Source organism: Carcharodon carcharias, chromosome 10 (genome assembly GCF_017639515.1).
Source record: "Carcharodon carcharias isolate sCarCar2 chromosome 10, sCarCar2.pri, whole genome shotgun sequence".
Lineage (NCBI taxonomy): Eukaryota > Metazoa > Chordata > Chondrichthyes > Lamniformes > Lamnidae > Carcharodon > Carcharodon carcharias.
This window is the reverse complement of record NC_054476.1, coordinates 72338386-72352813: the sequence shown is the minus strand read 5'-3', so window position 1 is coordinate 72352813 and position 14428 is coordinate 72338386. Positions and strand designations below refer to the sequence as shown.

Here is a 14428-nt window from a genome sequence, read left to right as displayed (position 1 = left end):
AGAAGGCCTCAAGTATATCAGTGGACACCATATGCTCCCTTTCCAGGGAGGCATGGGCACAGACATAGCAATTCAGTTTATACCTCAACCCATCAATGGCCCAGGCAGATTTTGAGTTGACTCCTGAAGTACCATTCTATTCTCAAATGGATTATAACTAGTTCAACCAACAATTTGCAAACATAACCGGAATGACAAAACTGGACAGAGATAGAGCATTGGTATCTGCTGCCTAATTGTGCGTGATCAACACTAGCATTCATTTCCCAGATTTTGAAGAGTGTACAGAAAACCCATAAGCACAGTATGTCAGAGAAACTTTGAATGAGATTTCAGATGACTGGCTTATGCTAGAATTAATATAGAATCATAGCCCTGTGCACCACATTTCAACAACTCACCGCACTTCCAAACATGCTATAGGCACTAATATAGCTAGGTTCATTAACAAAGGTTTCTTGAAAAGATTCCAGCCGAACATCACATGAATATTGCACCACCCCTTTCTGCTGCGCTTCTGTATTATTTGCAATTTCCATTGTTAGAGGTTGCCCTATTCATACTGTTGGGTGGATCACAAAAGGAAGCAATTCTGCATTAAACTATACCTGTAACATCGAAATAAAACATTTACAGCCCAGCAGTCCATTTTGCCCATCATGTCTGTGCCGGCTGAGAAAGAGCTATCCAGCCCAATCCGACTTTCCACCTGCATCACTGCAGGTTACAGCACTTCCAGTCCATATCCAAATATCTTTTAAAATGCCGCTGGACACAGGGACCATCACTTGGCAAAAAAGTGGTTTCTGGCCTATACTAAGCAAGAATGATGCTTCAGGAACTCAGACCACTAGCAATCTCTGAGCCAGCTTTAGACTTACGTAACCTTGAAAGTATAGGCAAAACAGTCTCCTTTGGTGGCATAAACTGCCTTAGAATGCATGAGCAGCACCTTGTTTACATTACCACATTGGAGCTACTGTTGGTGTGGCACAACAATGTATGTGCACCATAAAATGGCACAAGGTTCATCACCAACAATCCCAGGTTGAAGGAAGCACACCATCCTGGGATACCAGGAATTTGGGGAGGGGGTTATCTTGTGAGGAAAGGTCGGACATGCTGAGTCTGTATCCACTGGAGTTTAGAAGATTAAGAGGTGATCTTATTGAAGCGCAAGATCCTAAGGGGACAGGGTGAATGCGGAAAGGATGTTGCCACTAATTGGTGAGACTAGGTCTAGGGGGACAGTTTAAAAATAAGGGGCCTCACATTCAAGACGGCGATGAGAAGGATTTTTCCCTCAGAGGGTTGTGAATCGTTGGAACTCGCTGGGGAAGAAAGGTCAATGAATATTTTTAAGACAGAGATAGATAGATTATTGACTAACAAGGGAGTCAAAGCTTATTGGGAATAGGTAGAATGTGGTAGGCGCAATGTGGAGTTCACAATCAGAACAGCCACGATCTTACCAAATGGCAGAGCAGGCTCGAGGGGATAAATAGCTTTCCCCTGCTCCTCATTCCTATGTTCTATCCTGACCTGGCAACATATCACCATTCCTTCACTGTCGCTGGATCAAAATCCTGGAACTCCTTTCCTAATAGCACTGTGGTGCACCTACACCACATGGTCTGCAGTGGTTCAAGAAGGTAGCTCACCAACATCTTCTTTAGGGGCAATTAGGGATTGGCATTATATGCTGGCCTAACCAGCGAAGCCCACATCCCATGAAAGAATAACTAAACAACAGTTAGTCACCCCTACCTCTAATTTAAAACCAAAATAGAATACAACTGATTTCAGTCAGCCTACAATCTCTGTTCACTTCTCCCTGAAGAAACCACAAGGAATGTGCAGTATGTGTAAATTGATTAAAGTAAAATACTGCAGACGCTGGAAATCTGAAATAAAAGCAAAATGCTATGCTCAGCTGGTCAGGCAGCATCTCTGGACAGAAACAGACATTTCAGGTTGAGATGGCTTTTCATCAGGATACTGGAATGTGTGTCATGTATTCTACGCAGACTCAGATGAGTCCCAGCTGGGTGAACCAAAGAAAACTGCATTTGGAATTCTGTTAGAATCTGCTCCTCTACACTTGGAATGTTTGCCTCCCTTGACAGCTCTTCCAAATGGAAAAAAATAAAGTGAGTATCAAGTCGTGAGAGAGTGGGTGAACATTAAGATGTGTGAAATATGAATCGTCCCATTGTTACATTTTGGGTTTCTTAACCAACATTTATTATGTATTCATCATAGTTTCAATAGGAAGACTGAATCACTTGCGGACTGAAGCTTACATCTTTATTCTCAGCAATTTATGGACTCAAGTTAAAACAATTAAAGCTGAATGGTGAGAACCACTTGCAGGAGAGTAAGTACTATGTTTGCAATAAACTATGGGTTAGCTGCCTTTATACTTAAAAATATATTGACTCAAATAGTAGGATATGAAACAGTACAATTATAATAGGGTATAATGGAACTGGTATTCATTTCCAAGAACATTTGAGGCCAGAATTTACAGTCCCAAAACCAACCAAAAGGAGGTGGCACAGTCAAAAGAATGGCCACTGGCACTCATTTTACAGAGCATGGGGCAAGAACTCTGCCTGTACCTATTGAGAGGCCCAAGGTCAGACCTTTTAGGATTATAACTGGGGCAGGCAGGCTTCTGAAGACCTCCACAACCCCACCAAGTGAGAAGAAGCAGGAAAGGCCATGGAGGGGCAGGGGGGAGGGCAGGGAGTGAGAAGGCCAAGAAATATTTTGCAAGGTAAGAGGTCTTTTCGGGACTTTTAAGTGGCATTGGAGGCAGCCAATGAAGCTGAAGGTGGTCAGCAAGGGGACAACTCCATTGGAGGGCCAAATTTTGGGCAAGCACCTCGGAGGGATCATCGAAATTCTAAAAAAATAAAAATTGGCTGTCGAGGCAGGACCTTCAGCAGGCCTATCCCACTTTGATTCTCCCTTCGGGTCTGCTGATCTAGACGGCAGACCCATCTCAGGTATAAAGTGGGGCCTTCTATTGGGAAAATCTCATTTCCCAGCTGCCTGACAATGGAGTTGGGATCATGACAGTGGGTTTAGTCCTGCCTTCCAATTCCCACCCCTGGCATGAAAATCCTGCCCTTAGTGTTTGACTGAAAACAGATCAATCAACTCAAAAAAAGAGGGAGAGAAATCCAAAGGCTCCAGATGCCATGCCATTCTTGCTGGTTTCATAAAGTTAGATTTACAATACATATCCCTGACCTCAATCATACAATTAAAGTGACTGTTTCAATGGGCAAGACCCAAAGAGTGACACCAAGCCCAACAGACTGAAAGTGATCCAACTTTGATCCCTGGTCTGTGTAGAGCTAGCCTCTACCAGCAGTGGAGCTGCTATTTGAAACCTACTGAGGTAGGTTGGCGAAGAACGCCTTGGGTTGGGGTGGGGAGGTGACAGTGGTCGCAGTGGCTAGGCAAGGAATGGATGGTGAAAAGATCCAACAGCTCCAGAGACCACCTATTTCAGAGTGTGCATACCATCGTTAAAAGGAGAAGTGATTACAAAGCAGCAAAGTAATCTCAAGAGTTATCAGGGACATAAACCAGAACAGGGAAACTTCCAGCAGTTGAAAAAAAACATTCTACCTTAAAGATTAGATTGTGTTCTTAAAGTCTCTGAGCCTTAACATTGCATGGGCAATCTTGCCCTGCTTAACATGATTTCTCATTTTAGTTTTCAATGCAATAAAAATTAGGGTATGAGCATTAGTTTGCACACTGAGATCGGGACAGAGTCTGTGCAGGTCTCACAAAGAGGACAAAATAATGGGCACAATGAGGCACTTCTCTCCAAGGTGCAGCCTAAAGATTGTGTTGACTCACCGAGCTCTAACATAAAAAGAAATTGAAAGCAGCTTCTCTTACTCCTGTTCAACACACACCCCACCCAATGATTAAGGGACTGAATACAGCTTCCACTACTGTACATGCAAAGTCTACTGATTTGCTCTCACTGAGCAATTTTACTGGGACACTCCCAGAACAATTCAAATTTTTTCTCCCCGAGCTGGCACAAGCGTGAGGTACAGAAGAACACAAGACAACTGTTAGGACTTTTAATACAAAAAAAAAATCGATTTCTGATTACATTTGGCACTTTGGAATCACACTCCTACAGTTAGCTTCTCCCATCTGTTCCAGGCAATGCTTTATTACTACTTCCCTGTCTGGTCTAGACACTGCATCAGGTATTTTTACTAACAGCCGATGTCTATTGGTCAATAAAGCATATCTGATAAAAGTAAAATACTGTGGATGCTGGAAGTCTGAAACAAAAGCAGAAAATGCTGGAAAACCTCAGCAGGTATAGCAGCATCTGCAGATAGAGAAGCAGAGGAGTTAATGTTTCAAGTCTGTATGACCTTTCTTCAGAGCTGAAGAGAAGTGGAAATGTGACGAAATTTACACTTAATGGTGGGGGGGGGGGGGGAAAGAGAGAGAGAGAGAGAGAGAGAGAGAGAGAGAGAGAGAGAGAGAGAGAGAGAGAGAGAGAGAGAAAGGTGAAGCTGGATAGAAGGCCAGCAATAGATGGGGGCTAAGGAGAGATCGACAAAGATGTCATGGACAAAAAGGAAAAAGGGAGTGTTAGTGGTAGTAGGCATATTTGATACTTGATTTAGGACACAAGGGCAGAATTTTAATTGGCAAGTGTGAAGAGAGGTTTGAGTTCAGAGAGTGCAAGGGGTTAACAACACCCCCCCCACCCCGGCAAAAAAAAAAATTGCCAGTGTCAGAAACCCAAAGGGATCCTACCCACAGTCGGTAGTCTCTATCTCATCTGCAACCTTTGCTCATCTTCCACTCTGGTCATGCCATTTTTCTCCTGTCCTTTTGAGAGGGGTGGGGAGACAACAATGGCCATGCCTAGACAATGGGAACTTGAAAAAAGTGCATAATTCACTTACATTTCCTACTTCATAATCACTGAATCAATCCTATCACCCAAGTGAATTCCCTTGTGCCATTAAAGAGTCTGTCTTTTCCATCTATTTGGCATTCCACTTTTGACTTCAGCACAGTCAGACAGGCTGCTCATTCCCCTGCTCCGACAGCAGAGATACCCATGGCAGACATCCTCTGGCTTTTCCAGCCCATGAGGTCCCTTGCCAAACATTGCTCCACCTACAGGGGGTAGACTCAGTCACTGAGGCAGGGGACAGCATATGAGGATCGGGATGAGGACTGGTAGGATCTGGAAACAGAGTCCCCATTTCCCCATGCCCTTTCTCCACTTTCCCTACTCATGGCCCAACAGTTTCACACCAGCCAAAAGCTGAAGAGCACTTTGCTGCTATTCAGTGAGGTGCTGAACATCTATGGTAAGGCTGTCCTCCATCCTGTGCAGATCACAGGATCAAGGCAAACATGCACTCAGTTGTCTCCCTTGCCAGACGTGACCATGGAGATCAGCATCAGCACAAAGGCTTGAGACATCATGACACTCAAATGTCTGAGATGGATTCCTCCACTCTCTCTCAAAGGATGCACAATGCCTCTGGAAACCATGATAGGGCCTCACACATTTTCTATTGCTGCTCCAGAATTGTCCTCTTTGTGGATGACCCCAGTGGCTCAGCATCTGTGCCCAGCTCAGCAAAGTGCACAGTGTCTCACGTTGACAGATTCAGACATCCTGTTGCTGGCCGTCTCCAAAAACTGCTCCCACTCACATTAGCCAAGACGCAGTAGCCAACTGCAACACACCAAATTGTGCCCAAGATGAAACCAGTATAGAACAGACTCAAATTTAACTGTTCAAAAAGGTGGTTCTGACCCAGTTCCTCTTTTTCAATTGCACTACAGTGAGGTAACTCATATTTCATAAACAAGATGAGCCTGATAGCTCCGAGGTGAATGATGAGGTAATTTCTGACTGTTCCAGGGACTGAACCTATCTTAATATCACCACTCACACTGAAGATTCCTTGAGTTACATTCTGGAACTTTTAATATTTCTTTTCAAAGTTAATTAATCCTGGATCTTTTGATTTGTTCCAAGTTGCAGCGATGTACTCATTGTGGAATTTTAGAACCCAAACACTTCCAAGATATGACTGCATCACTTGGCCTAAAGCCAAATACACCCACCCTCTCAATCCATTATCCAACTAACATGATGCATGACCTTGAGAAAATGATAATGTTGTAACTGCAATATTTTGCAGCAGGAATCTTAGATGCTCTCATCCGTTTTGTTTGAACCTGCCTGCTCAATCTCCACAAAGAAAATTCCCAACAGAACTACTGAATAGTCCACGGGTGCCACATTTGCATCGATATGCCTCCACAAAGAAGTGGCAGTATAACTCATGAAAATAATCAAGAACAATAAAGTACTGAGGTGCAAGAACCCTTCCAAAAGGCAGTCCCACCAGTGAAAGCTCAGACCCTACCCAGTAAAACTCCAGCCTGAGGCACAATTACCACTGAACCCAGGATATCTGTCAGACATGTAGTGCCATTTTACTTTTGGAGAAATGTGATCTATTGCTGGCAAAAGGTTCTCCTCTCGCAGTATGATACTGAATACTGCTGTTATGATAACTACAATTAACAATTAAGATGATTCAGGTCACATTACATAAAGAGAATGAGAGAGAGAGAGAGAGAGAGAGAAAACAGTGAAATATTGTTACAAGCTGGTTAGAAGAGGAGATAATAGGAGTGTAGCTATATATTGGAGAGAAGTTGGCAGGGATGGCACAAGCTCAAAAGAAGGGGAAATTGTGGGGCTATAGTCACAAACTAGAAAAAGCAGCATTAGCAGTGGTGTATTTAGACTGGAGAGGTCACTAATTGGCGATTGCATTAAAAGGTTAGAGTAGGGGGCAATTGCAGAGGTATAATTATAGGTTAAAGAGGAGGGGGATCTGTGCGATGTAGTTATAGGCAAAAGAGGAGGGAAGAAGGATGCAAGGATATAGGCTGGAGGGGAGATAGGTGGGATTAAGTTATAGGCTAGGCAGAGGGGATACAGACTTGAGAGGGTATAGTTATCAATTAAAGAAGAAGGTAGAGGATGTAGTTACAAACTAGATGAGGGAAATTGATGGCAGTATTATTCTGGAGAGAAAAGGGTTAGTGAAGATGAAGTTACAGACTATAGAGGAGGGAAAGTTGGTGGGGGCATAGTAACAGACTGCAGGGGGGCTTGCTGATGGCATGGTTACATATTAGAGACAAGGGGGTGGTGGAGGGGGTGTACTTCACACACTGGAAAGAGCGGAGTGTGGAATAAAGAAAACACACAGCTAATCTTTATAAACCAACGTTCAAAACAATCAGGCAGAAGGGGTTATTGTTCCAGTTTCAGTGTTCCCATTTTTTTTCCCTGAAGCCACATAAAATATGGAATGTCACTCCATAAACAATAATAAATTAGGCTTGTCAATAGGCATCAAAATTGGCACAAAAGGACCACAGGATAAAATGCAAGGTTAGTTACTTATTCATTTGTGTGAATGGGAGTGTAATAAATGTTTCTGGCACCATGGCCAGGAACACCAATTAGATATGAAAAACAATCATGAAATATCCCAGGGTTGTTAACCCCTTTCAGTCCTTGGATTGGTTCAGTAATTCTATCTGATAATGTCTGGAGAGGGGCTAAGAATAGTTATCAAAAATCTCTTTGGGGTTATTTCAGTCAGGCCCATACAGATCCTCGACAAATTTAGCTGCAAGAGGCATTTGTACTTTGGCCATTATTGCAATGCACTTAACAGATTAACACTCATTTAGTCTGCAAGAGGCTTGAGGAGCCAACAGCCTTAGAAAGAGTAAGACATACCAGTGATGTTGGCCTTTAGCTCTTCATCAATGCCTTTGATTGCCTGCATCATCTTGGGGATCCCATTCTGCCTTACCAGCTCCTGTTTATTTACGGTGTTGTTGTAAATCAGGTTACGCATTGCTGCTGTGGCACTCCGCTGCACTTCCACAGAATCATGGTTGAAGAGGTTCACAAGCTTAGTAATGGCCTTCAAGTTATAGGCCTAATGGGAGGGGAATATCCAATTTTAGTAACTGCAATACTGAGCTCAGTAATCAGAACTCTCTAAGCCAACTATGTAAAATACAGGACTATTTAACACAAGTGTTATGTAATCTACGGTCACCGCTGACCAATTTCAATCATCTCAGATTCAAACACTTTGGCTTAATGGAAAACTGCTGAGTCACTGGTACAATACTGAAGTACCTCAGTCACATGGCCTTTTGGAATTTTGCTCCATTTTACAAATTAATTTCGCAACAGGGGGTTTTGCTTTCATCATATTTTAAGTTTTTTCTCAGTAAATTGAGCTCCCAAAACTTCCAATAGAATAATTCCAACTAGTATAAAGCCAAAATGCAGAGAGACCATGTTTCAGGTCTGGTGAAAGATCAAATTAAAATGTTAACCATTTCTCTCTCCACAGATGCTGCCTAATCTGATGAGTATTTCTAGCATTTTCTGTTTTTAGTACAAATTTCCAGCACCTGCAAATTAATGCTTAGCATTGAGAGAGACTACCTCCTTGATTTTGCACTGATGAAAAGTGTATAACAGTTCGAAGTTTAAAGCAAAGTGTATTCACACTTTTTTTTTTAAATGCTGAGATGCTAAAGTTTAGAGATGTTGATGATCGACATAAACAATTTGCTAACCCATCTCTGCCATGTCACACTCGTTGTGTTGGGAAGTCTTTGGACCTGGATGCCCAGCAGGTTTGATAGTTCTTCTGCCTGGCGCTAAACACAGGATGATTAAAACCAAAGGCAGATATACAGACAGTCACTCAGGACCAGCAAAGGCTGCAATATCAGTTATGTTTCTTTTAGAAAAAACAATGTTTAACTGCGAGCTGCAAACCTTGACGGGCTCAGGGTAGATATTTTGTTTCATCCAGACATGACAACTCATTGGTATCAAGGTGTTGTGTGTTCATTACTTAGTATAATTATGCTGATATACTATTGTAATTAACTGAGTTTTACCAGAACCGTTGTTCTGTATGTTCATTAGTTGTGAAATAAAGCAGCATAACAGTTTGTATTTTGACTTTCCTTAAGAGTCACAAATATCCAGTTCAAATAACAAGAGGAGACAACTGTTACACCCAACAACAATTTGTGTTTTTAATATAGCAAAATATCCCAAGGGACTTCACAGGAGCATTATCAAAATCCGACACCGGGTCACATAGGAGATATTCAGGGAGATAACCAAAAGCTTGGTCAAAGAGACAGAACTGTCTTGGAGGAGGAGGACGACGACTGGGAAGGGGGTTTGGGAGGGGGAGGGGGGGGGGGTGAGGTTCAGCCAGGGAATTCCAGAGTTTAAGGTTTTGGCAGCTGAAGGCTGTCATGAAGGCTGCCATGAAGCAATTAAAATCAGTGATGCGCTTGAGGCCAGAATTGTAGGAGTACTGATATCTTGGAGGATTGTAGGACATGTGTAAACTGCAGAGGTAGGGACAAGTGAGACCATGGAGAGATCTGAAGATGAGATGAGTTTTATAAACTAGAGGCTTTGTTGATTTGGGATTCAATACTGGCCAGCAAGTACAGGGGTGATGGGTGAAAAGGACTTAATGCAAGTTAGGACATGAGCAGAATTTGATGGCTTCAAGTGTATGTAGGGTAAAGCACAGGAGGCCAGGCTGGAGTGTGCTGGAGTACTCAAGCCTAGGGGCAACAAAACCATAGATGAGGGATTCAGCAGCATATGAGTTGAGGCAGGGGCAGAGTCACGTAATGTTATAGAGGTGAAAAGAGTTTGAGTGATGGTGTGGATATTTGGTCTGAAACTCATTCCAAAGTCAAATGTAACAGTTGCCAGGGATAGAGTCAGCAGCAAGGGATTGGAGTTTGTGGCTGGGTCCAAAGACCTTGGCTTTGGTCTTAGCAACATTTAGTCATGAGAAGTAACTCCTGGGTTGCACTATTTTATCATTAAACATTGAGTAGTGTGGGCAAACCTCTAAACACAAGGCCCCCGACTGCTTACAGGGATGTTCTGCCACATGCTTGAGAATACCTACAGCAAACTTGAACGTAAAACAAATGCATAACATAACTAATCTATGAGGATAATCAGAGATCGGTTACAACAATTTAAGTTCTGGAATTATTTCTTCAATTCTGCCTCTCCCATCCATCCTTCCATATTCATCAATTCTCTTACGTGAATTTTAGCATCTGCATCATGGTAGCATTTATGTTGGATGTATCCAGCTCCAACCACTTGACCACTAACGTCGTTACTACTCAGAAGACTGACAGCCGTTGGCAGGTCCAACTCTTCAGTCCTAGAGAGAGCAGTATCAAGAGTTCAGACTCCTCAGTGTACTTGCAAAAACATATCATCCTCAAACGAGGAACTATAGGCTAAATTTTGAGAAGTTGTGCTTAAAGCATGCAGAGTGGGCCAATGGCTCTTGAGAGACTTTCAGGTCATTAATAACAATGGGTGGATAATTCTGCAAGATGCATTGATTGTCTATATTCCCAAAATGGGCTCTCAGCAAGCAGAACCCTACACCTAGAGTGCAAATTCTATAATTTGCAAGTGCCTTGCTTGCTTTCCAAATATTTTTCCTTACACAAGGCACTAAGTAATGTTGAAGCCGGTACCTAATGGCCATTCTTCCCGTGAGAGTCCAAGTGATGCATGCTGCTAAACTGTTTTGTTGTGAAGAGCATCGCAGTGGAGCTAGATTCTGTCCTCCCTACATATACACATAAGTGTGCCTTCTATCGAGGATCAGGGAGCAGACACAGCCCTTTCATAGACTATGGGCACCATGACTGATTGATGGTCTCCAAAAACTCCCTAAAAGGAGATCATTTAACTCAACACAGACCATCAACTGAGGCCAGGACCGGTCAGGTCTCTATACATCAGTGCAATTAAGCACGTTGTTTTCCGAACATTCAGTTCTAGAGAGCCAAGCGGTTTCTCAGTTCTGTTGAAGGGTCATGAGGACTCGAAACGTCTGCTGCCAGACCTGAGTTTTGCCAGGTGATTCTGTTTTTGTCGTGTAATATAATTTGCTATACTTACATTAGCAGAGTAAAGTAAATTGAGCAAAAATAAAAATACCTGGAAAAACTCAGCAGATCCAGCAGCATCTGCGGAGAGGAACACAGTTAATGTTTCAAGTCCGTATGACTCTTCAACAGAACAGAGTCATACAGACTCAAAATGTTAACTGTGTTCCTCTCCGCAGATGCTGCCAGACCTGCTAAGTTTTTCCAGGTATTTTTATTTTTGTTTTGGATTTCCAGCATCCGCAGTTTTTTTGCTTTTATCTTAAAGTAAATTGAGCGCCTTACAGGTGCAGGTACAGTCTCTTAGATCCAGCTACCCAAAAACTGGGGTTGTTTGAATATCGGACATTTTTTACAAGCTTCTATGCATTAATTTTAATTGTTATTAAGTGAGTAAAATAACTAACTGGGACAACTCAGCTAGGTGCTGCATTGATGCCACAACTCTCCGGACTAGTTATCAGCTTCACACACCAACCTTTTCCTGCACTGAGTGACCCATGACCCCACACAACCTGGCTTCACTTGCATGCCTGTGCTTTGAATCCAGCACAGTCTGCGAGTCAGCCTCGCCTATCTTATTACTTTGTTTCAATGTTATTTCTTCACTATTATGTTTTTTTTATCCAAACTTTTTAATAAAAATAAATTTATTCACTTGATACTTGATTCCATGTGTCTTCCACTAATTGAATGGTTCTGATTCCCCCCTCACTACACTGAAAACCGGCAGGATCCGAAATCCAGCATGGATTTGTCCTGAGCTTGCCGGTTTCGAGACACTATACATGTGTAACTTCGTTCACAACCTCAGACCTACCTTGCCATTTGAAATGTGTCAAACTTCCCTTGCAGGTCTCCCAATTCTTGGACACCAACATCTCCTGCGCCCAAGCTCCGAAGGGATGGAGTGCGTGACATTTGCATCACATTAGATACTGTTGAGTAGGAACTCGAAGCTGGTCTTCCTCGAGCTGCTTTACTGCTTTGCTGGACTCTCTGCAGCATGCGCTGGGCTGGGGGTCTGATTTGTCGACGTACAGCCATTTCTTCCATCCCTTCCGCTGCGTAACCAGAAACGCCCACTGCGCCACTTGACAACCTTGGCATGGAGCTTCCCATGTTCATACTACTCATTCGCTTGCCTGGAGATTGACTCATCATGTAGCTCATACCATAATTGCTGCTGCTATAGCCATCACCCCCAGAAGACAAGTAGCCATTGTCAACCTGATCCGAAATCAAGCACATCTCTCCATCATCTGCTCTTTGGCACGTGGCCTGTCCGTTCATTTGTGCGCCAGACCAGGATTTTTTCCTCATGATCTGAGCATATTTTCCAGGCAACTGCATTGAGCGTAGGGACAAGTTATCAATGTCCTGCTGATCCACCTGTGCTTGGTTAACATATCTGTAATTTGTAGACTGGTGAAAAGACATTGGTCTAGAAGCAGTCTGATGAATTGAAATTGGTCTGTAGTGAAGGTTAGCCTCATCTCCTTGTCTGCCATATTTATTTGCCATGGATGCTCCTTTAAATGTATAATTACCCACAGCCGAGCGAGACGACCAGTTTTGATTGCCGGTCTGTTTGTATCCAGGTGGCTGGACAGTCTGTGGGAAAAACAATAACTCTGCAACCTCTTGTTAAGCAAAGCACCACAAAACCAGAGCAAGAAAACTCAATTAGCAAGTTCATTACTGTTTGATGACCAATTCACTTCCCCATTCCACTCTCCTGAAAAATACTAATGCTGTACTTTGGTTCTACAGTTGTTGGCAAATCTGTGCTCACCCATGAAGAATCACTCAGGGAAGATACTGCATTGCAGACAGTGAATATTGGCAGGCTATTTGACTGTAGCGGACTTCACAGTGCAGTCCTGCCCTATTCTCAATCAATAGTCACCTGGATGGTATCACCGACCATAGTTATTGGAGAGCAATTAGAAATCATTTGTTATAGCACAGCAACAGGCACTTTTGTCCATCAAATCTGCACTAATTAGGACTCCACAAACCATCAAGTGTAATCACATTCATCAACTAGTCCTCCAAATCCTTTAATATTTCTCTTTTCCAAATTTTCATTGAATTTCCTTTCACTAAAAACCACAATAGCTGTGGCAGAAGATTTACAGAGGATGGTTCAAATGTTGAAATTTTTCAAACCTCCAGCCCAATTTTTGTGTGATTGTTTGTCATAAATTTGTCACACTTGCCAAAGAGTGGGATCAATCTATCACTAATCTTTACTACAATTACATGACCCCCCTTTCACTTTCCCAGCTTCAGTGAAAAAGGTAGTTACTTTTCAAGTTTCTCTTCAGAATTGTAACCATTCTTCACCGGTAAAAGTTTACTGAATTTGCACTGCAGCTTTCCCATTGCTTTTATGTCCTTCCTGTGTTGGATGGGTAAAACCAAATGCCATAGTACTGATCCCCAGAACTGCCCCTCCTGTTGAGAAACAGTGCTTCCATGGAGGCTTAACCAGCAAGCTTTGTAGGTGAAAGTTAGTTACTTCAGGCCTGTGATTTCCCAATCAGTGCATTCTGCAAGCATTGCCCCTTCCTGCAATTAAGGAACAGGACTAAGTCATTCAATCCTTTCAGTCCATTCCGCATTTCAATTGGATCATGGTTGATCAACACTTCAACTATATTTTCATTTGTTCCCTATCCCTTGATACCCTCTGCATATACATGTCTCTCTCTCTTGAAAAATCCAGCCTGTTCAGGAAACAAAGTTGTGTTCCAATAGAAGTCCAATAGGAGTCTAACCACCCAAGCAGTGGGAGCTTTGGCTTTTGCCTTTTAGCACTCCTCAACTAAGGAATGCTGAGGCCAATTGTAATGACTCAGTTGTTCTATTGACTGGGATGTGTGTTACAGGTCAAATCAAAGGATCTTCAGCAGCAGCGCTTACAACTTACAATATTAAAATGGCCACTTCATTGTGAAACATTCATGGCTTGGTTAGGAAAGTCATCAATATGACTAGATCAACTGTACAGTCACATTTACAACAGGGACTGGCATGTGTACAGATCTCCTCTTTCCATGGCTGTTCTAGTGTTTCAGTATCTCCCCTACAATGTGAATGGGACAACTCCAAGCCTTAAGAATGCTGAGATGTTCTGCAATGAAGCAGTTTCTATAACAGAAATGGGATACAGCCTTTTCTCAGCTCAAAGTTGCTCAATTCAAATAATTGAATAAATCAACTTTTTTCATGCATAAAAATTTTCATTCTACCCTAAGAAGCAGAAACTATGGTAGTTGTTTTTCTTTACCCCCACCCATTCCTAGCTAAGGAATGCTGAGATTCAATTACG

General features: G+C 42.6%; 1 protein-coding gene across 3 annotated transcripts in view; it reads right to left on the bottom strand.

Annotated features, from left to right (window-relative positions):
• LOC121283608 (plakophilin-3-like) overlaps positions 1 to 14428 on the bottom strand; it is a 70128-nt gene that overhangs the window by 27526 nt on the left and 28174 nt on the right. For all 3 annotated transcript variants that reach the window (XM_041198373.1, XM_041198372.1, XM_041198374.1), the window contains 3 exons: positions 11912 to 12705; positions 10226 to 10349; positions 7847 to 8051 (listed from right to left, as the gene is read on the bottom strand). In XM_041198373.1, coding sequence (XP_041054307.1) covers positions 7847 to 8051; positions 10226 to 10349; positions 11912 to 12705 — 1123 coding nt within the window. The remainder of the gene's footprint in view (positions 1 to 7846; positions 8052 to 10225; positions 10350 to 11911; positions 12706 to 14428) is intronic.